Source organism: Ruditapes philippinarum, unplaced genomic scaffold (genome assembly GCF_026571515.1).
Source record: "Ruditapes philippinarum isolate M1 unplaced genomic scaffold, ASM2657151v2 ctg130_1_1_1_1, whole genome shotgun sequence".
Lineage (NCBI taxonomy): Eukaryota > Metazoa > Mollusca > Bivalvia > Venerida > Veneridae > Ruditapes > Ruditapes philippinarum.
The window spans coordinates 267607-291183 of record NW_026852081.1 but is presented as its reverse complement, the minus strand read 5'-3'; the positions used below and the strand labels follow the sequence as shown (position 1 = coordinate 291183).

General features: G+C 33.2%; 1 protein-coding gene across 2 annotated transcripts; it reads left to right on the top strand.

The window, feature by feature from the left end:
• The first annotated feature begins 260 nt into the window (after positions 1–260).
• On the top strand, positions 261–23143 carry LOC132748710 (centromere protein L-like). Of its 2 annotated transcripts, none has more exons than XM_060738326.1 (12): positions 261–444; positions 5557–5695; positions 6050–6184; positions 7156–7268; positions 8938–9022; positions 10118–10165; positions 12358–12515; positions 15979–16066; positions 19606–19711; positions 20535–20637; positions 22046–22108; positions 22569–23143. In XM_060738326.1, the coding sequence occupies exons 2-12, from the start codon at positions 5566–5568 to the stop codon at positions 22650–22652; spliced, it is 1113 nt and encodes a 370-aa protein (XP_060594309.1). In that variant the 5' UTR covers positions 261–444; positions 5557–5565; the 3' UTR covers positions 22653–23143. The 2 variants fall into 2 exon arrangements, with proteins under 2 accessions (XP_060594309.1, XP_060594318.1); XM_060738335.1 differs by lacking the exon at positions 261–444 and adding an exon at positions 634–761.
• Positions 23144–23577: the final 434 nt, after the last annotated feature.

Sequence of the window (23577 nt, the reverse complement as noted above, 5' to 3'; positions counted from 1 at the left end):
ACCATTCAAATCGACAGACACGTGTATACATCAGATTCATTTAAATTGTATGTCAAGTAAATATTTTTTTATTTCTTTTAAAAGAATATAGAGACGAAGACTCTCATATGTAAATTATTCCATACTTGCATAGCATTATTTCTAAAAGTTCTTTCAAAGTATTGGGAGTGTTTTGAATAGTGTTATTCAACCTGTTTTCTCACCATTGTACGTGTGCTCCGTAGTACGTGTAAATAGATATCCACGATATTGTCCAATCACAATCGTTCTTCAGTCAAATCATTTCCGGCGCGAAATGTAAACAAATGAAAACTGAAAATATGTTAAATATATAATTCTTTCACGATTTATGCTTTTCATGTGTAACTCATGTCTTTCTTTGTTTGAAATGATTGACATGTAAACAAATTAAACCAAATTTGAAGAAATTCTTCGTGTTTCACGGTAATTCTTTTTTTGCGAGGAGATGGGGTGGTTAGACTATTTTGACATTTTAGCACTATTTGCAGATGGTTCCTCCCAATTTTATGACATACCAGAACACACTTTAGTATACCTGTTTGCTAGCTATATAAACACATGAATTGTTTACAATATAGCTATATAAACAAGTGAATGTAGTTGATTGATAATTTGATCACAAGACCATAATAATTGTAGGTGGAAGTGGCTAGCCAAAAGTTTTAGCCGTACGTGAGTCACGTATGGCTAACCAAGACTCACTGAATTGTCTAGCCATACAGCACTTTTCAAAATAATATGTATTTTGAAAATGCATATCTTATGTCTTAAACAAGGATTTTAACCAAGAAACAAGTACAGTACAGTCGTTTAGGGTGTTCCGGATCTTAGTTAGTTCCGGACAACTGTCAGTAAACTAATAAAATTGTGAAACATGTGGTAAATATTTCTTGAAATGGTTGTTTGATTTTGAAAGAATGGTCTTTTCTGGAGAAATTGTCGGTTATTTATTTACCAAAAGCGATTTTCATGATATGATTTTTTACCTGATGACAAGTGACCTTCACATTTACTCCAGAAAACGTACGGGAAAAAAATGGCGATTCTGTGAACAGGGCCTCGTGAATTGGTAAATATTGAACCAATACATCATGTTTATATACCAAAATGTTCACAAACATGTCCTCTGTCAATCAAAATAAGCGAAAATACCATCACCTGTTCTTGACAATAGTCACATGCCATGAAATGAAAGCAGTCGTTCGGCTAGTTTCGGATCACGTGACCTCCATACTGGGGGTGTTCTCAAAAGCACTTTGGACTGTCAAAACAGCTGATTTCAAGTCACAATTGATGTTTAATAATGTTGTAAATTAAAATGTGTTACTGTTTTGTTAATTGGGATATTTTTCCTGAATTATAGCTGATTTATTGAGGATTTATTTGTTTGAAATGTGATTTTTTGTTAGAATGTTATCTGAATGTATTTAAATTACAACTTTATTTAACAGACTGACAGAGTTATTCATGCAAAATATATTTATGTGTTTCATTTTTTATTTCCTGTTTTATGGTGAAATTAAAAACAATTTCAATTTAGACGAAGATGGCAGTGTGTATGCTGTTGCTACTGGTGAACCCTGTCAGAGCTTTCCTCCCTGGCCAGCACCTGGGGACAAAGGTGGTGGAGCAGTTATCCCTTGCTCCTATTATATTACAAGTACACCAAGCAAATTCGAATATAACCTTTCCTTGTTGAACTCTACTTTGGAAAAAATGGCAGAAGGTACATGTAGATATATCAGTTTTGAGCACACTCTGTGACATTGATCTGAACATTATAATTATATAATGTGTACTTTTCTAGTCATTTTGTATGTTGTCTATTTGATTATTCTTTGATTAACTGTGATTGCCCTGTTCAACCAATTATTTAAGATCATGATCTCAATCAGTGTTTACATGCTTTAAAATCTAGTCATTTTGTATGTTGTCTATTTGATTATTCTTTGATTAACTGTGATAACCATGTTAAACCAATTATTTAAGATTATGATCTCAATCAGTGTTTACATGCTTTATAATCTTGTTAGCTACTGTGTCAATTGTTACCATCTTGTTTAATAAATAATTCTGAATAATAATAGTTTAATCATTATTGTCTTAAATTGACCCATGTGTTAAATGGCATTTTTGTCTGTTCTTCTGATAATTAATGCCAATGGCTCTTACAAACAAAGAATATTTCTGAAACACATCACAATTACTGATTAGTAACCCATTGGGAAGGTTTTTGAAAATGTTTTGAGAAGATCTTCAATATGGTCCGAAACTGCCTAAACTGAACCGGAAATAACCGAAAAGGTCATGCTGCTCGAAGGTACAATCAAGAATGAAAGCTAACAGCTTTTTGCAAAAACTTATGTTGGTTAAAGAGAGGAAGAATTTATCTTTCTCTTGAAACAAATAAAATTCCAATAATGCTACTTTCAGATAAGTGACAAATATAATTGTTGTTAGCGATCCAGAACACCCTAAACGACTGTATTGTCTTTGTTTGTTTACGTTTTAGAGGTGAATCGCCATGTTGGCCACAGTAAAGAAAGTATTAATCTCGACATTTGTCATATCCAGTCTGGGCAGACAACAAGAAGAAAAGAGCGTCTAGTTGAAGTTGATTAATTAACATCAAATGAAATCGTTTACATAAACTAATTATAAAAATTATCCTTTTTTGTTTCAACAAGTTTAATTTTCAACACCATTAAAATGAAAAACAGCACAGAAAATATTTGTTGTCGGACACTGATAATTGCCTCAATTATTTTACTGACATTAATTTGAAAAACCCCAGCTTTTTTGGCCGTTATATGATTATTTATTCCATGTGCTTAACAAATAAATAATTTAATAATTCATCTCGTACAAATAAAACAACAAATGATAAGCATAAAAATAACGATGTTATAACTTAAAAATATTTATCATTTAATCATAAATATAACTTTGAATACACATGTACAACAAATTTATGTACTTTGAAGAATGCGTCATGTCACTTTGACACTTATCAAGATGACAAGGCGTGTATTTCCATTGTATTTTTTTTTACAAAATGGCGAAGCATCATTATTAAAGTAAACATACATGGACAAATGTGGGTTCTTGGTTAAAATACCCATTTAAAGACACAAAATAACAATAGTGCCATGCAGAACTCTGGTTGCCATGGCAACCGAAAGAAAAAACTTAAAAAATCTTCCTTTAAATTAAAAACAACAAAAGAGCAAGAGCTTAAATATTTGGCATGAAACATCATCTAGTCAGTGACTACCAAGTTTGTTCAAATAAAAGCCCTGAGGTCAAAATTGGCCCCGCCCCGGGAGTCATTCATATTTCTTATTTGTATATAGTAAAAACTTAAAAAATCTTCTTTTAAAAAACCCAAAAAGCTAGAGCTTAGATATATAGCATGTAACATCTTCTAGTGGGTGTCTACCAACTTTGTTAAAGTAAAAGCCTTGGGGTCAAAATTGGCCCTGACCTTGGGGTCATTGTTTTTCCCTTAATGTATATAGTAAAAACTTAAAAATTCTTCTTTTAAAAAACCCAAAGAGCTAGAGCTAAGATATTTACCAAGTTTGTTCAAATAAGAGCCCTAGGGTTAAAATTAGCTCGACTTTTTCTATGAAAAGGGGAGCTATCCTACTCGCCCGGCGTCGGCGTCGGCGTTAGCGTTAGCGTTAGCGTTGGCGTCACACCTTGGTTAAGTTTTTTTGTACCACCCCACTTTATTTCAGAAGTATTACAAGTATGGCTTTGAAACTTACCATACTTGTTACCATCATAACCTCCATCTACAGACAAGAGTACATAACTCTGTCAAGGTTTTTGACAGAATTATGGCCCTTTTTTTGACTTAGAAAGTGTATTGAGCTTGGTTAAGTTTTTTGTACCACCTCACTTTATTTCAAAAACCATTGGAGGTATTGCTTTGAAACTGACCATACTTGTTTACCATCACGACCTTCATCAACAGACAAGAGGACATAACTCTGTCAAGGTTTTGACAGAATTATGCCCCTTTTTTGACTTAGAAAATACATTGAATATGGGTAAAAATCCACTTATTGCCTTAACCCTTTGAGATATTGCTTTGAAACTTTTAATGCTATTTCACATCATTACCCCCATCTGTACGCAAGAGAAGGTAACTCTGTCAAGGATTTGTTTTAAAAAAATAAGGCCTTTTATCGACTTAGAATCTTGGTTAAGTTTTTTGTACCACCTCACTTTATTTCAAAACCATTGGAGGTATTGCTTTGAAACTGACCATACTTGTTTACCATCACGACCTTCATCAACAGACAAGAGGACATAACTCTGTCAAGGTTTTTGACAGAATTATGCCCTTTTTGACTTAGAAAAATACATTGAATATGGGTAAAATCCACTTATTGCCTTAACCCTTTGAGATATTGCTTTGAAACTTTTAATGCTATTTCACATCATTACCCCCATCTGTACGCAAGAGAAGGTAACTCTGTCAAGGATTTGTTTTAAAAATTAAGGCCTTTTATCGACTTAGAATCTTGGTTAAGTTTTTAGTACCAGTCCACTTTTTGACTGAACTGTTTGAGATATTAATTTGAAAGTTGGAATACTTGTTTACAATCATGATTCCCAAACATGTCCAGGAGAAGGTAATTCTGTCAAAGATTTTATTTGAATTATGGCCCTTAACTGTCAATGTTTTGTATTATAGGCAAGCACTAAAAAAGTCGAGCGCGCTGTCTTACGGACAGCTCTTGTTCTTTTATGTGTATAGTAAAAACTTAAGAATTCTTCTTAAAAAAACCCAGTGTTTTTTTTTCTTTATATAACTACTACCCTAAAACGGTACTGTTCCCAATAGAAAATAGACATTAAAATTCCCAATTTCCAATGTTTAAATTCCCAAAATGGCTGTTCAAAATTCCCACAAGGCTAAGAAATTTATCTGATATCATTTAAATCCAACATATTCATATAAATCACCACTTCATAGTTCTACCTTGACAGTGGAAGCTGTTAGCTATCTTTATTCATGATGATTAATCTTATTTATAGCTGAAAAAATGCATTAAAAAATATTCCCAATATAAGTCAAAATAACGCATTTTTTCCCAATCAGTCTGGTACCGGCACCATTCCCAAAGTAGAGAAAAAAAACGCTGAACCCCAAAGAGCTAGAGTTTAGATACTAAGCATGAAACATCTTCTAGTGAGTGTCTACCAAGTTTGTTCAAATAGAAGCCCTGGGATCAAAATTGGCCCGCCCGGGGGAGGGGGGGTGGGGTCATCGTTTTTCCCTATATGTGTACAGTTAAAAAATCTTCTTTTAAAAACCCCCAAAGAGCTAGAGCTTAGATATTTATCATGAAACATCTTCTAATGGGTGTCTTCTAAGTCTGTTCAAATAAAAGTCCTTGGGTTAAAATTGGCCCCGCCCTGGGGTCCTATATACAGGTGAGTGATTTCAGGGACATTATGACCCTCTTGTTAAATAGACTTATTATAAATTTATTTATTTCCGTATGATAATGAATGTTTCAGGTGATCATAATGACGGAGACAGCATCACATACTCCTGTAATAGGGGCATGGTCAACTAAACGTCGCAACAGTATTCTTAGAACAGCTCAAACTGGTACACCTTTCAGGACTCCGGACAGACGAAGATTTGGACCCCTAGGTATGACATAAAATTTATTATGAAATTTATTAAGTCTTTACATTTATACCAATTAATTTTTTTTTATATAGAATATTATAGACTTCAATACCTACATGCATATCCTGACATGTTAGTTTAATAATTTCCCATAATTTTTATAATACTATATATACATGTAGTCTTCTCAGTATTTATCAGTTATACAATATACATAATGTAATCTTTCTCAGACTTTACCAGGAAAAAAAAGAAGATAAATTCTTGTATAATTATAACCTAAATGTAGAAAGCTAAACATATGAATAATATGATGAAAAAGATTTTAAATGATTTATAAAAAAATGTTACAAAAACATGTTTTATTCTCATCAGGCACATCATGGCGCACACCTAGAACCAGGTTAGATGGGCAATCAAGTACAAGTACACCAGTGAGCCGTACAGCAAGAGTGCCAGAAATTCAGGAAGTAACCCAAAGAACTGAATTGGAAGAGAACAATATCATGGGTAATTTGAAGAGAGTCATAATATCAACAGTACTAATGTCTAAATAATTGATGCAATTGCTCCAAACTCGTTAACTGATACATCAATATATACTTTAAGTATGCGATCATTGTAGAAGAAATGAATTACCACGATGCTCATTGTTAAATTTTATATATGATGGCACAAAATGTACGTGAATTTTATGGCCATCAATGAGAATGAATAGCAAGCTGCTGGAATCCAGAATGTTAGGATGAGTGTACTTGCCATTCTGTACAAAATGTATTTAATAATTTAACAGTAATTTTGCTATAATTATCAATGCTTAGATGGAAATAGATGCTAAATCTCCTTTAATAGGTACACTACCTGATCAATTACCTCATTTTTCATCATCATTAATGAAGACTTTCTTAATCCTACTTTTGAATGCACACTGGAGGTGATTACTATGAAAACAACCTCTGATTGTGTTAGCATGTAGGGATTTTTTTGGCTTATTTTATAGCTGTTATTGCGTCATATTCCCTATTGAAAATAGTATATTATTTTCCCAATCCACAGGAAAAAATTCCCAATTGAAAGTTACAAAATAAAAATAATGAATAAAAATTCTAAAATCTTTGAAAATAAGGGCTTCTTCACTGTAATAGTGCTTAAATGTTTGAAGATGCCATCCTAGAATCCATTTAATCACTGTAAAGTTTCAATCATGCATTTTTTCCAAATTTTTAACAAAACACCGCTGAAATTCCCAATTCTATGGGTATGAGTCATGTTTCCAAAATCCTGGAAAATGTCCCTGGCATTGTCTTTATTTGCTTGTAGGCCAGTGGCGAGTTTGAATTGTTGGAATATTTCCTGATGCATTTCCATCTTTGCTTAATGAAATTGTAAAATTTGTAAGAAAATAATAACATTAAAGAATATCTGTATTTGTACATTTCCACTTTCTTGACAAGCTATTGAGACAAAATTGTTTGTTTCAGAACTGACAAAGAAGGTATGGAGGGTGTTCCGCTTGACACCACTTCACAATTTCTGTGAGAAGAAGTCAGATCTGCAGCATTATTCTAAAAGTTTATCTTCACATGTAGCAGCAGTAAGCATATCCTCTTTCTACTTTTATTTATATCAAACTTCTGCTTGAACAGAGATTTTTTTTTCAATTTTCAAAACAACCTGTGGCTTTCTGAAGGGGTCAATATAGGGCGATAAGTCAGAAAATGGGAAAATCAAATTCCAACAACTTAGAATGGAATTTACCCACACATTTTATAAAATTTTCAATTTCAATTCAATTTAACATGCATGGTACATAGCAAAGGCTATAGAGACAGCTTTCTGTCTTCTAGCTGATATAATAAGTCAGATGCTGTAAAGTAATTGTTCTGGAAAAAAGAAATGCACAGGACATTTCAGGGGAAAATATTAGCTTTTTTTAGGGGAAAATATACATATTTTGAGCTAGGGGAAACAGCCTTTATTCGGCTTTAAAATACTGGAAAAAAATCACTGGCTTGTGATTCATAAGAAACTTTCACTACAGCAAAATACAATTACCAGCTAGCAGAAGGTCAGCGGTTGTACTTGGATGCCCGCATGTTTCTCAAATACTTTATGGGCCACCTGAGGTCATCCTTAAGCATTCAAGTTGAAAAGAAACTGTATGTCTGGCATATATATATGCCCTTTCCAGTATTTGTGTGATATAAAGCCCAACAAAACAAACTAACAAAATGCAAGATTATACATATATTTGTGCCTGAAAAAATGTTAAAAACTGTACCATGGTCTGTGGTTCATTCCACTAGTAAAGCTGGGAAGTCTCTATGCGAAATTTATAAAATGTTAGTGTGGCTCAGAAATAAAAAGATAATAAAATAATAAAACAAACAGTGATAAGTTTTGCTTTTATACCTGTAAAATGCTCCCTGTCCTTAGACAACAGATAGCAAAGTATGTATATATGAAATTAAAATTAGTTATTTACTGTATGCAGAATATGTTTTGGATAGGGAAGGTTAACATAGTAGATGCTTTTGACTGCTATCAGCAATGTTTCAAACATAAATTGTCAAGCAGTTACATTTAGTTTAACTAATGCACTTAAAATCATGATTGAATATTTATCTGTTTTCACAAGTTGTACAGCACAAGTCATTTAGATAATGAATGAAATAATAATATGAGCCACGCCATGACAAAACCAACGTAATGCGTACGTGACCAGCATGGATCCAGACCAGTCTGTGCACAGTCTGATCAGGATCCATGCTGTTTGCTTACAAACCCTATAACAAGTAAAGAAACAAATAGTGAACAGCATGGATCTGACCAGACTGCACGGATGCACAGGCTGGTCTGGATCCATGCTGGTCACAAACGCACTATGTTGGTTTTGTCATGGCACGGCTTAATTATCTATTTTCTTAAAGCTCTGGGAATTTGTGCTGTAATCTCAGTGTTATGAAACTTGTCTCTGAGCTCTTTCTCAGAATTTTTATTGGTCAGTGTATGCCAGTTTCTGACCAATCATATTAAAGTTTGAGCTGAGATAATTCTTTTATAACCATAAAAGTAACGTAACATGTGGATCTCATAATTCCTTCATCCAGATTTTAATAATGTATACTTTAAGCCTTTGCCATTGAACAGATGGTTTTCCTATATCATGAACAAGTAACATGTTTGAAGTTTTCAGAAATTCTGTTTCAAAATTGTGTATTCATTAATAATTCTTTGAACATTGTGTCATTTATACATTACAGGAGAGTAAACGTGGAACATTTATAGACACAAGTGAACCTGGAGATGCTACTGTGGGCATGTTTTCAGGACTCGATGTTGGGATAGGTTTGTCAATTTTAGCAGTTTTGTTTTCTAAAAACTTAAAAACTTGTGCAATACTAGGCTTAGCATGACTAGACTTAGTTTTGTTCAAATTAAAACTGCTTTGCATTATCTACTCCTGGTTGTCATATCTTATCCATCATTTGGGGCGTCCGTGGCCGAGTGGTTAAGGTCGTTGACTTCAAACCACTTGCCCGTCACCGCTGTGGGTTCGAATCCCGACAGGGACTTTGGATTCTTTCATGTGAGGAAGCTATCCAGCTAGCTTACGGAAAGTCGGTGGTTCTACTCAGGTGCCCGTTCATGCCTGAAATAATGCACGGAAGGGTACCTGAGGTCTTCCTCCACCAATAAAGCTGGAACGTCGCCATATGACCTATACTGTGTCGATGTAACGTAAAACCCAAAACAAACAAAAATAATTATCCATCATTTACTTCTCATAAACACTATGGAAGTATCAGTTGTTTACACAGGTGATGGTTTGTGACATTAAATATACTGTATGTAGGTTTTCTTCCAAAAAAACTTTGCAGATGCTGTTTGTTGGTATTGCAGAGTGGTCATTAAAACAAATTACATTGTAATATGTAATAAGTTAGAAATCTTCATTACCAGTTTTTGTAACTGGTAATGAAGGTGTAATTTTCAATGTTGTAGTCAGTTAGTACAATTATGCATATTATTTACTGTAAAATTTGTTAAGGAAGATGGATCCTGGAAATCATTTGGGTGAATTACTCAGAATTCAATATGTGCACTAGTTACGTAAATTATTTACACATAGTTTATTTAGGACTTGCACTTTGAGGCTTTTTTCCCGGAGGTGAATCTTAGTCCGGTGTGGACTATTTGATTTTTAAATCACAGTCAAACACCTCAATTGTGCCTAGCTGTTCAATTGGTTCATATTTTGAATTTTTTCCCCAAAAAAATAATGATTGGTCTTGTCCAGATTGAAAAATGGACAAGTCCATTTAAGATATAATGTATGGTATAGAGTTAATACTCTAACCAGATGCTAGTTTTACTCTTCTTATAGGGAGAACTCTTAAATATGTTTTATTTCTGTATACATTACCAGAATTATTGTTTCAGAGGATCACAAGGCTGTTCTTATAGAAATTAAAGGAAAAGCTAGGAATAGTAAGTTTTTAGCTCACCTGTCACAAAGTGACAGGGTGAGCTTTTGTGATCGCTTTTCGTCCGGCGTCTGGCCGCCGTCTGTCCGTAAACTTTTACTTTTAATGACATCTCCTCATAAACAACTAGGCCAATTTCATCCAAACTTCACAGGAATGTTCCTTTGGTGGTCACCTTTAAAAATTGTACAAAGAATTTAATTCCATGCAGAACTCTGGTTGCCATGGCAACTGAAAGAATTTTTTTTAAATATCTTCTTTTAAAAAACCCAAAGAGCTAGATATTTGGCATGAAACATCTTCTAGTGAGTGTCTACCAAGTTTGTTGATATAAAAGCCCTGGGGTCAAAATTGGCCCCGCCCAAGGGGGTCATTGATTTTCCCTATATGCATATAGTAAAAACTTAAAAAATCTTCTTTTAAAGAACCCAAAGAGCTAGAGCTAAGATATTTAGCATGAAACATCTTCTAATGAGTGTCTTCCAAGGTTGTTCAAATAACAGCCCTGGGGTCAAAATTGGCCCCGCCCCAGGAGGTCATTGATTTTCCCTATATGCATATAGTAAAAACTTAAAAAATCTTCTTTTAAAGAACTCAAAAGAGCTAGAGCTAAGATATTTAGCATGAAACATGTTCTTATGGGTGTCTACTAAGTTTGTTCAAATAAAAGCCCTGGGGTCAAATTGGCCCCGCCCCAGGGGGTCATTGATTTTCCTTATATGTGTATAGCAAAAACTTAAAAATCTTCTTTGAAAAAACCCAAATAGCTAGAGTTTAGATATTAAGCATGAAATATCTTCTTGTAAGTGTCTACAAAGTTTGTTTAAATTAAAGCCCTGGGGTCAAAACTGGTCCCGCCCCAGGGGTGTCATTGTTTTTAACTATATGTAGGGATTAAACGATGATCGAGTATAATCGATAATTGATCGTTTATAGGACCGATTAGCGATGATCAAATACAAAGTTCAATAATCGATCATCGGTTATTTATCTTCTTGCTCTTACTTAAGTGACTCGCTGTATTATAACAACACTTTAAATTAAAGCCAGCTTTGGTGTACCCAATAACTTTCATTAAAATGAATGAGAAAGCATACTGGTGACCATGAGATTAATAGTTGACAGTGAGGCATTCTAGTTTAAAAACATACTATGCTCAAATTTAAAATTAGAAAATGTCTACACAGTCTATTTGTAAATATGAAATAAACATGTTTTGACTTCAAACAAAGAAGATATGTATAAAATTATTCTACACACTGAAGATGGTAACAATATCAATATATAGTGTCACTAAAAAAACCTGGAATTTTTGTTAATGACCAACTTCTCTTGTTCTCATACATAGCTTATTCATTCGTTTATTGGAATTGAGACATAATAATTTCATAGATATAATGAATTTATTTGATTAAAATATTTTACTCAAGGATGAACATAAGCATGAGTAACTAGTTTATTTTAATCTTAAGTGGTAGTTACACAAAATATAGATTTTTAATGGAATTCTTATAAATATTAAAGCATGATACATTGTATGTGCATTGTACATATTTACTTTGTTATCGTAAATGTTTCGATTATATAATCGATGATTGATCGAAAAAGGTTGTTCAATTATTTTCGATGATCGATTATGATTTTTTTCCGATTAAGAAACCCTAACTATATGTGTACAGGAAAAACTTAAAAAATCTTCTTTTAAAAAACCCAATGAGCTAGAGCTTCGATTTTATTGTTGTTTTATTTTAGCTGTATTTTGCTTACTCACAACAGAGTTTCAGATAATTTTCATGCAATTAGTTTTTTTAGTTCTTGTTTTTTTCCATTAATTAGTTTTCCATTACCATATTTCAAATTCAATTTGTTTTTTATTTTAAATCAGTTTTTGTTTTGTTTTTGTGGGCCCCAATGTCTTATGAGTACAATGAAGAGGAAATTATGTAAATGACATCTCATCTGCAAGGCAAATTTTGATAAATTTAGATACTAATGTGTCTGTACTTATATTGTAAGAATATTTATGTAGCCTTGTTTTTTGGGGTGGTTGTATTCAAGTGAACAATTATAGTCAAGCGTTACCCTTTTATATATACATATATCTTTTTACAACACTTAGCCATGTGTCATAGCCTTTGATGAATTACAAATACTGAGATATTAAGATTTTAAGAATATGTTGAATTTATTTTACAGAAGAAGTAGAGAAAGTGATAAGTCAGGCAGTATTGTTTTGCACCGACCTCGAGTATAATCCACTGAAACCTTCACTACAGTCTCATTTCACATACTTCTCTAACATGTTGGTTCGTGGACCAGAAACATTGTCACAGACCGTACAGAACTGGATGGAGGTATGGTATTAAACGCCATTTTTTGTTGTACTTTTTCAGTTTAAAAAGCATTTCTTTCAGTTAGATGTCACAAATGGTAATATCTTGTTTGTTTGCATCAAAAGCATCAAATAAATTACCAATAACCTATCTATCATATATTGATAACTGCACATTGTATTAGTATTAATCAGTCTTAAAGATCAATTTTTTATGGTTGCATATCATATACTGTATTCCTAGAAATGTTCGCGGATACAATATTTCGCGTTTTTCACAACGTCGGCATTTTCGCGGAGACAAACTTTCGCGGATATGTACTAACCGCGAATTCCGCGAATGTTAAGTCACTACGGCCTAAATTACAGTTTTTGAAGGTTACGTTTTTGATGCATGACCTTGCCTGGTGGGTGCTTTAATTATTTTATTTCAAGTCACCCCTAAAGCGCAACGTTACTCGATACATTTTCATCTATTGACTACTCAAACAAGGACGGTTGTTCCGTCAACACTTTCATATTTCCTTACCTTTTTCATTATGTTATTAAGTAAGATTTAATCAGACCAGTTAGCTTTTATTGTCATTTGAATAATCACTGACTCTATCTCCAAAATGTAGATACGTATTTTTTGTGTCGCCTTGAAAAGGTGACATATAGGGATTACTTTTGTCGGCGGTGTCGTCTGTGTCGGTGGTGTCGGCGTCCCCTAAAGCTTGTCCGGAGCATAACTCAGTCACTATAAGTCTGATTGACTTCAAACTTGGTATGCATGTTTCTTTCAATAACCCGAAGTGCAGTGCACAAGGACCAGTACTCTGCAGTTCTTATTTTTTGAGTTATTGCCCTTTGTTAATTTTCATACTTTAATTTTGTCCGGGCCATTTCTCTTCAACTAAAAAAGCTATGGACTTGAAACTTCATAGGATGATAGATCTCATTAAGAAGAAGTGCAGTGCACAAGAACTGGTACTCTGCACTTCTTATCTTTTGAGTTATTGCCCTTTGTTAATTTTCATACTTCATTTTTGTCCGAGCCATTTCTCCTAATGTATAAAAGCCATGGACTTGAATCTTCATAGGATGATAGGTCTCATTAAGAAGAAGTGCAGTGCACAAGAACAGGTACTATGCATTTCTTATTTTTTGAGTTATTGCCCTTTGTTTATTTTCATACTTTAATTTTGTCCGGTCCATTTCTCCTTAAGTATAAAAGCTATGGACTTGAAACTTCATAGGATGATAGATCTCATTAAGAAGAAGTGCAGTGCACAAGAATAGGTACTCTGCATTTCTTAATTTTTGAGTTATGGCCCTTTGTTAATTTTCATACTTAATTTTTGTCCAAGCCACTTCTCGGAAAGTATAAAAGTTATGGACTTGAAACTTCATAGGATGATAGATCTCATTAAGAAAAAGTGCAGTGCATAAGAACTGATACTCTGCATTTCTTATTTTTTGAGTTATTGCCCTTTGTTGATTTTCTCACTTTATTTTTGTCCTGGTCATTTCTCCTCAAGTATGAAAGCTATGGACTTCATAGAATGATAGATCTCATTAAGAAAAAGTGCAGTGCATAAGAACTGATACTCTGCATTTCTTATTTTTTGAGTTATTGCCCTTTGTTGATTTTCTTACTTTATTTTTGTCCTGGTCATTTCTCCTCAAGTATGAAAGCTATGGACTTTAAACATCATACAATGATAGATCTTATTGATAAGAAGTGCAATGCACAGAAACTGCTGCTCTGCACTTATTATTTCTTTTAGTTATTGCCCTTTGTTATTTTTCATATTTCATTTTTTTCCTGGCCATTTCTCCTAAACTACATTGTTCACAAGGCGACACATCTGACTCGCGGAGTTCTAGTTTACACATTATCGGACTGTACATCGCTTTCATTTAACAACATAACAGCTGTTTATCAATGTAGCACTTGATCGCTATTGTACTTTTAACAAAGGATTACACCTACTTCAAGCAAATGAAATCCAAGTCATTCAATGTTCGCAAACTGTAAATGTGTTTGTCAACGCCGTGACTAGCAAATAATGTCAATAAGCATGTTAATTACTAATAATTGATATTTTCTTTTTCAACGTGAACACTAGTATCAAAAACATACATAAATAATTCTTTACACATTTCTCTAAAACCTGTGTTTATATGTTGTTTTGTGTAAGTAGATAATAATAAATATTCTGCACTTTTTATGTTATATTTGGTTGAAGCTAGAAATGTTCGCGGATTTGTTATAAGTGACATATTCGCGGCTATAAAAATTCGCGGAATCATGCCTACCGCGAAAACCGCTAACTTAAAATGTGCGAAATCTATTCTAGGAATACAGTATATGATGTACAAATGATGACTTGTCAATATTATAAGTTCCAAAAAGCATTATTTGTAAAGATATTAACAAATTTACATTTCATATAAATAAAGAGAGGTAATTAGAAATTTATTTTCGATAAAATCTAAGCCAAATGTTTCAATGAGAAATGAAAGCATATATTTTAATGATTACTTATAATGCGTATAAACATTTGCAGTACATGTTTAACATATTATTGGATGTTTGGAAATTGTTGTAGAAGGATATATTATATATTATTATATACCTATATGAAATTTGAAGTAGAAACTACGCTTTCTTTGTTGTTAAATTATTGTTTTTAAGTAGCCAAGATTTCAGTTCTTAGCTTGACTATTTTCAAAGAATAGTGAGAGCTATTGTGCTTAACCTTGTGTCGGTGTCAGCATCACTCTTTGGTTAAGGTTTTTTGTGTGCATATTGGTATCTCCAAACTACTAAAAGAAATGAGTTTAAACTTCACACACTTATTTAAGAGCATAATAGGTGGTAACTATAAAGACCCATAACTCTTTCATGAATTTTGACATAATGATTGCCCCATTTGAAATCAGAAAATCATACATTATCCAGTCTCTTGTTTTACTTAAGAAATAATATATCCCAAACTGTGATTTTATTGCTCAATAACATCACTGTTTGGAGTTCGGATGCGGGGAATTATATCACGAGGGCGTAGCCCGAGTGATATAATGATGCGCATCCGAACGACAAACAGTGATGTTATCAAGCAATAAAATCACCGATTTGGATATATTATTTCGATTCTAACACGACATCAACAAATAAATGCTGCCGTACATGATAATTAGATAAACTGCGCCTGATTTGTTTCCGTACTTATTTTCAGCGCGTCACATTTTTAGTGGTTACGTCACGTGTATAACGATTACGTCACATATCTAAATATAGAACGTCAAACAGTGATTTTATAGCATAATAATACACACTTTCGGTTCTTCTATGTTCAATAGGGAAAAATGCGGGTCGTGTTAGAATATATCATATTGCACTATTTTGTTCAGTAGATTTTGAACAGTATACTTCTATGAATGGTAGTAGAAAATTTGAAAGAAATGGTTAAATAATAGAACTTTCTTATTGCTTTTAGGTTCAGTTCGACTGTAAAGTTGTCCTACAGACGTTCACCTCACATGAGTTGTCTTTCATGGCAGCCATGTTTACAGGATTTAATGAAGGTATAATATTAGTTGATTATTCCATGTTGTTTTACTGAAATAGAAAATATGTTATTCATATTGTCTTGTCTATGTAAGAGTTTGGTCTACATACATGTATTGTGTCTGGTATTAGGAGTTGCATAAGTTAAGAAATAGTTTCAAATTTCCAACAGTGAATTGTTTTAGAATTTCATACATATAAAATTTAGTAAGCTCTGAACTTTTTATCAATCTCAAATCAGCTTCTCTGGTGTACTAGTGCTGATAGCTTTATGCTTACAAGGAAATATGGTCATAATTTTTGCAGTAACAAAAAATTATTTAGAAAAAAATTTGCTTGTCAACATCCCCACCGTAGGGAACGTGTTACAGTATCGCGTTTTTGTGTTACAGTATAGAATTTTCAAGATGGAGGATTATTTATGGGAAGAGAGGTAGGTGATTTTTACTCAGGTCCATACTACTAGTAGTTTAGTTTCTAAAATATGTTTTTGTGCTTTGCTTGTAAGGAACAGAATCCGGTATCTAGTCATATATTTCTTCAGACCCTGCACCGCAGATTTATCTCTATATTGTCTCATAAACGTGCAGATTTGACAGTCTAAAAATTTGAATCGAGAGACCAGCGCATTTTTCTCCCATTCCGACATTATTAAAGCATGCCTAGAAAAAGTAAATCTACAAAACGTTAGTCCTTTGTGTTTAGAAAAGTTTATAAAAGTAAATGACCAGTAGAACCTATTTTCCTGTTGGTAAAATGCGTTTGAAAAAATAAACAATGTTACAGTATAGAGCGAGGTTAATTTTGAAGGGTTACAGCATAGACCTAGCGACTTTGATCCAATTATGTTACAGTTTATACCCAGAGTTCGGTTACAGTTTAGATACTTGCCAAATTTCAAACAAAGTTTGTGTATCCATTATTTTAATGAAATAACTCATACCTTTCTATTTAATACATTCTTGAAAGGTTGTATTACTTTTTTTCAGCAGAAAAGTTATAGTTTGCTATTTTTCTTACTTTAAGTTTCAGATTGAGACTTTTTGCAGAATAAGTAATGTCCTAAGTAAGGACTGTTTTCACGACAACAACAGTAACTTTTATCGAATTGTATTGAGAGAGGAAAGATTATTGCTTGATTTCATTACACATTATAATAATGCCTATTAGTAATTAAATAGAGAAAAAAGAATCCTTAACAGAAGTCCAACACGGAAAACATGAAAATGTTGCAGACTCAGTTTGATTAAACCTGTTTATGGACGGTAGTGGTAACTGCAAGCTACCGTCCACGCCTCCTAGCATGGGCTTCAGCAGAATTCACATTAAACATGAACTAGTACACTTTAGATTTTTTAACATCTGTGGATGTGTTCATATGTCGGTTATCATGGAACCTTCAATGTGACACGTTATTGCCATTCTATGAAAAGCGGCATATTACCACCAGGTTAAAAATTGCGTGTGCCCTAAACGAGAATACAATGAGTGAAACTAAATAAAATGAAATTTTGAGAGGGGATCGGAGGTTATGAAGCCTGCATACCATAGATAAGCTGTCAAAAGACACAATTAACAAGTAGGCAATACCCTAAGAATGATTAAACAGTATTTGAGTGAGCAATACTGCAATCTTAAATTTTATTTTAAGTTGGAATTTCCATCTACCATAATGTATTTTGTAAGTATTTAAAAGGGTTTGTTACGTTTGGCTTTCTTGGATTTTAAGTTTCAACGACACTGAGGTCATGTGAAAACATTCCTGCTTTAGTGTAAAGAAATACCCCAGATACCCTTTGTGAAACATTTCAGACACAAGCGGGCACCTGACTAGAACCACCGACCTTCCGTAAATTAGCTTGATAGATTCCTCACATACAAAGAATCCAAAGTCATGATTGGATTTCAACTACAGCAGTAAATGAAAGATGATTTGAAGTCGACGGCCTTATCCCGACTCTGCCACTATACTATTATGTACCTCCATCAGGCTCACTAGAGAAGATATTGTAATTGTCTGACCTTAATTTATACTCTATAACTTTCAATATTATTTTCTTTTTCAGAAACATGAAAACTGCTATACAGGATGTCTGAAATAAAAAAAAAACGACTTTTAATTTAATAATGACAAAATAATCGTAACTTCAACAAAGAAGCATTCGAAATGACGCCATGATCATGATTTGATTTGAATGCTTTTGGTTCGAGATGAGAAGGGTCTTCAAACATTGCCTTTTTTCAAAATCTATGTTTTGAGTTTTCGTATCCCCGATTACAACCAAAACCATTTGAACAACTTAGGTAGAAAGTCATGTAAATTTCATCATATTTAGTCAAGTTGCTATACTGAGCGGATGAAATTGCACATACATGTGTACGACAGACGGACTAATAGCCATCGGGCCAATAAGCTCACAAGAGATTTAAAAGTCTATGTAACATTCATACATTTTACCTAGTATATATAGAAAATATCGAAGTCTAAACTGTAACTGAAATATGGGTATAAACTGTAACAAAATCGGATAAAAATCGCTAGGTCTATGCTGTAACCCTGCACAAATCACCTCGCTCTATACTGTAACATTGTTTATTTTTTCAAACGCATTTAATGAACAGGAAAATAGGTTCAACTGGTCATTTACTTTTATAAACGTTTCCTAACATAAAGGACTAACGTTTTGCAGATTTACTTTTTCTAGGCATGCATAAATAATGTCGAAATTGGAGAAAAATGCGTTGGTCTCTCGATTCAAATTTTCAAACTGTCAAATCTGCATATTTATGAGACAATATAGCGATAAATCTGCGGTGCAGAGTCTGAAGAAATATATGACTAGATACCGCATTCTGTTCCTTACAAGCAAAGCACACAAACGTCTTTTAGAAACTAAACTACTTGTAGTATGGACCGGAATAAAAATCACCTACCTGTCCTCCCAACAAATAATCCTCCATCTTTAAAATTCTATACTGTAACCCAAAAACGCGATACTGTAACACGTTCCCTACGGTGATCCCATTCATGAATGGTACACCCAATTTTTCATAACTTTAGGCCATCCTTAAAAAAATGTTTGTTTGCAGTAACCCGACCCAGAATTTTCAAGGTGGGTAGGTAGGTCGATTTTTTTTTATTTTTTTTATTTTTTTTTTTATTGAACCCAAATAAACATGGAATTTCAAAATGCTGGACAATATATGCTTTGATAATCTGGTAACAATTAATAAATTGATAACTGAATTCTAATTTAATAAGAACTACATTTTATTTCTTCTATTAACCTTTAAAAGAACAAAAACAAAGCACAAGGCATAATTTTCTGATTCAAAAAAAAAAAATTTGTTTATCCAGACCATGAAAAAAAATTTGAGTAGGAGCAAATTTTGTGAGTCGGTCGCGTTACTGCAAACAAACATTTTTTTAAGGATGGCCTTATTTTCATGTGACTTGGTAAATAAATATTGAATTTAGAAAGAAAATATTAACCAAAATGGCAAGGTTTTTGGAGAATTTTCATTAGATCGATGCAAATTTATATTGAATTTTCAGTACACAAGCCTTGTGAGTTGGTGTATGGTATACCTACAGAAGTAGAAGGACTTTCTAACATAGATTACTCTACCAAGGCCGAGGACTGTCTTAGGTTATGGAACAAGTATGTCAAATCTTACATTCCAACAGTGACTTGTTTTAAAATTTCATATACTAGTATATGAATTTAGTAAGACAGCTCTGAACTTATTTTGTCATTCTAGAGTGTTGCAATGTTTCTGTTAGAGTGTGTGTATAAGCTTATAGCTTCCTACACAATCAATCTAAAATAAATTCTGTATAAACCAAATTCTACATGCCTAACGGAATTCTAGAATTTTTATGCGCATAGTATGAACATGCGTGCTATATGCTTTAAAATTGATGATCATTTCACATTATGGTCACTGTGCTGAATGTGATGCTTGTTAATTTGTGTTTTCGTTGTTTTCTAAAGAAAAATCTATTTATTCAGTATTGTTATATGTGATAAAATGTACTGGTTCTCAGTGGTAATATTGTCTTAAATCAAGCAGCATTAAGTAGTTTAAAGACCTAGACTGTATTACTCAAGTCACTGAAACTGATGACTTCTTTTCTTTCTCAGTTTTAACTTTCATGATTCTTCAATAATGCATAACTGTATGTAATTAAAAGTTTTTATTGTGTACAATATTGGATCAAGAGGTTGAGTTAAGCCCATTTTGTTAAAATTCTAGAGTTTTTTTTGAACAGGTAGTGGAAAGGACTTTCCTTTTAATTTAACATTTTTTTTTTTCAAAAGAGGAAGAAGAAAAACTTCAGGAAAAAAATGCATGATTTTAAAGATTTTTTCTAAGGGAAAAATGCCTATGAATGACTCTTGCAATGGAAAGAGAAAAAAAGCTGTTTTTTTCTTTGTAACATGTTGATTAAATAACTTTCAATCAATTCTTTTTTTGTTGTAGAATACACATGTCAGAAAGTGACAGTTTTACATCAGAAGAAGCTCAGATGTTTATGTCTGGATTAGAGGGACATTTTTATGACATATTTCATGTTAAACTAAATGTAAGTATTAGTGATGAGGCTTTTTGTAAGGTCCTTGCATGAATAGATAACCGGAGGGCAAAATACAAAATATATGTAAGCCGTCTTGTTAGCTCAATAGGTAGAGCATTGGACTGTGAATCGAGTGACCAGGGTTTGATTCCAGAATGGCGCAGTTCATTTTCGTTGTGATTGATCATATTAACCTTTCTGTGGTCATTCGCGCTGTACCTCTGCTCCTGCATGTACAGAAGTAATCAGTTCCTTGCGAAAGTGAAGGCAACTAGTACTGGTAAACTGCTTGACGGCCTGCCCAAAAACGATGCAGTGGCTGAACTGCTTTGGTAAAATCAATGTGGCTTACTGCCGTGATCCGGAGTGAAAACTACCAACACCACCACAATATATGTAAAAAAATTGCCCTATGCAGACTAAGATGATTTCAAAATATTGTTTATTAGATTGTCCTTCTTTGGACAGTTCTCACCTTGACCATAACATCTTTAAGCTAAGGACTTTCATACTTTGGCATTACATACCTGTATGTAAGTAAGGCCACCTACTTGAATTATTTGCCCCTCAACTGTTTGTAGCAGAGAGATACCTTTCGCAAATTTGCAATGTTGATGGTTCTTCTCAGATACCAGCTTGACATAATACAATTAGCGACACCAAAAGTCTTTCTTTACCAATAAAGCTGGTTATGGTTGCCATAGGACTTCTACACTAAAAATGTGTCTTAAAACCTATAAAAAATTTACCTTGATATCATGTAGTCAAGACTTTTAAAGTTCAGAAAATTTTAATGAAACTTCACAGGAGTGATCAGTACCATACCTTGTTGTGCATATTGCCAGCACATGCTGCTTTGCTACACAAAATGGCTGCCAAAGCTATAAATAGAAAAATATTGTCCCGCTTTCACAGGTCAAACTGCTGGTGGGATTTTAATAAAACTTCAAAGGAGAGATCAGTATCATACCTTATTGTGCATATCAGAAAATTTCCCCGAGGGCTGTTATTTAAGGATAAGTTGGAGGCATTTTGTGTTACTAAACAACCTAATTTATTAATCATTTTGGAAATACCACAAAAAAATAAAAAAATTTTATTCGTTTTTACATACTATACTTCGGTTAATATTATAAAAGCCAAGAATAGACAGCAAATTTGGAAATGTCACTTTCTTTGTTCTACAGATTCTGAAATCTGTTACATCAATACAATTTTTAAATACACTATACAGTATCTGTCATCTCTATGAATAAGATCTTAGCATTTATGAAATTAATGATTTTAAATTAATGAGGTTATAAACTCAGGACTTGTAAAAGTGTAAAATTGACAAGCTGGCTTTAAAGATAGTCCATTGTTTGTGAAATTCTATTATATCTGTTAATTTTATTTACATTGTTCTTTTTTTATGCAGGCGATGCCATTGTTGACTATTGGAACATCAGTGGCATTTGTTGGAAGAGATGGAAAATTAAAGGTATACTCTACTTGATTATTTTCCAATTAACTTTTAATACTAAAGATACTAAAATTATGACGGCATTGCTTAATCGAGGCAAATGTTACTTTTTGTCCAACTAAATAGAGTTACATTGTATCATAGTAAAGTCATTATTTAATTTTCTAACGTTGGTGATTCAGTGTGACATCTGGTTAGCCAGTAATGTTACTGGAATTACTAAATAAATAGCACATAAATGAGCTGCATCATGACAAATCCAACAAAATGGGTTTGCGACCAGCATGGATCCAGACCGCGCAGTCTGATCAGAATCCATGCTGTTCGCTGTCAGTTTTACTTGTTAAAGGGCCTGTAAGCGAACAGCATGGATCCAGACCAGCCTGCGCATCTGCGCAGGCTGGTCTGGATCCATGCTGGTCGCAAAAGCACTATGTTGGTTTTATTGTGACGCGGCACATTTCATTTATACTTTCAGATATACTCTAGGACTCCAGAGAATGTTTTAAAAGTTTGCAGACACCTAACAGATTTGGCCCTGGACCAGCTAAAGACATTCTGAATGACTACAGACTTATCTGACTGAATCTCCTGTGATACTGTGTACATATTTGTCTGGAGTGATGTGGTCCTCCAGTTCTTAATTGTTTTGCAATTTTAATTTACTTAGTGTCTATTCAACTGGAAAGAAGAAAATCAGAGTATGCAAAGATGCATGATCTACGGTAAAATAAAGCCAAGATAGTAGAAAACAAAATTGGTGTGTCAAAGGATTATACCTAGTGAATATCAGGTTATTTCAGAAAAGGATGCCTTGAATTTTTAAAAAATAAAAATAAAATTGAATTGCAGCAATGATAATGTTATCAAAAAAAAATCACAATTTGAAATGTGGCCCAAAAAAGGTCCTATGATGCATGTTCACTATTTGATTATATTTTATTTGTAAGACATAATTTTGACTTACTGGAATAATCATGGTGCAAAGAGCATGCTCTGAGCACAGTTTTATTGTATGATGTACTAATATGAAAAATATAATAATTTATATTATTATTTGTCCATAAGTTTTTCTTAGAAAGCAAATACATTTCAATGTCTGGACATGCATGGTTTAAAAAAATGTTCAAGTTGGTATAGACTGGCTATATAAAATATGTTAACACCCCATATAGTTAATTTAAAGCTCACATTTTAAAGTTGTTTGCTTAAAAGAAATTTAATGATTTACATAAGGTGCCATTGTCATAAAAAAATGTCTGTCACAACAGTTACAGGGTCCTGAATATTCCACAGACTACATGGCACTAATGTAATATGGACAATTCTTTCCTCTGACCTATATGTGTGACCTTTTACATAATGACCTAGTTTATATGTGTATGATATACATCTCATGATGATGCAATAAGTACATTTTAATACTGAAATCCTGCTATGCACGTAGATATGCCCAAGACAAAATCTAGACATTTCATCATCATCTG

Bases quoted from the DNA above. Each gene is read 5' to 3' on its own strand.
- LOC132748710 (XM_060738326.1), top strand. From the start codon at position 5,566: ATGACGGAGACAGCATCACATACTCCTGTAATAGGGGCATGGTCAACT. The intron at 7,269-8,937 runs GTAAGCATATCC...TATACATTACAG, and splicing joins TATCTTCACATGTAGCAGCA to GAGAGTAAACGTGGAACATT. The intron at 19,712-20,534 runs GTATGTCAAATC...TTTTTGTTGTAG, and splicing joins TGTCTTAGGTTATGGAACAA to AATACACATGTCAGAAAGTG.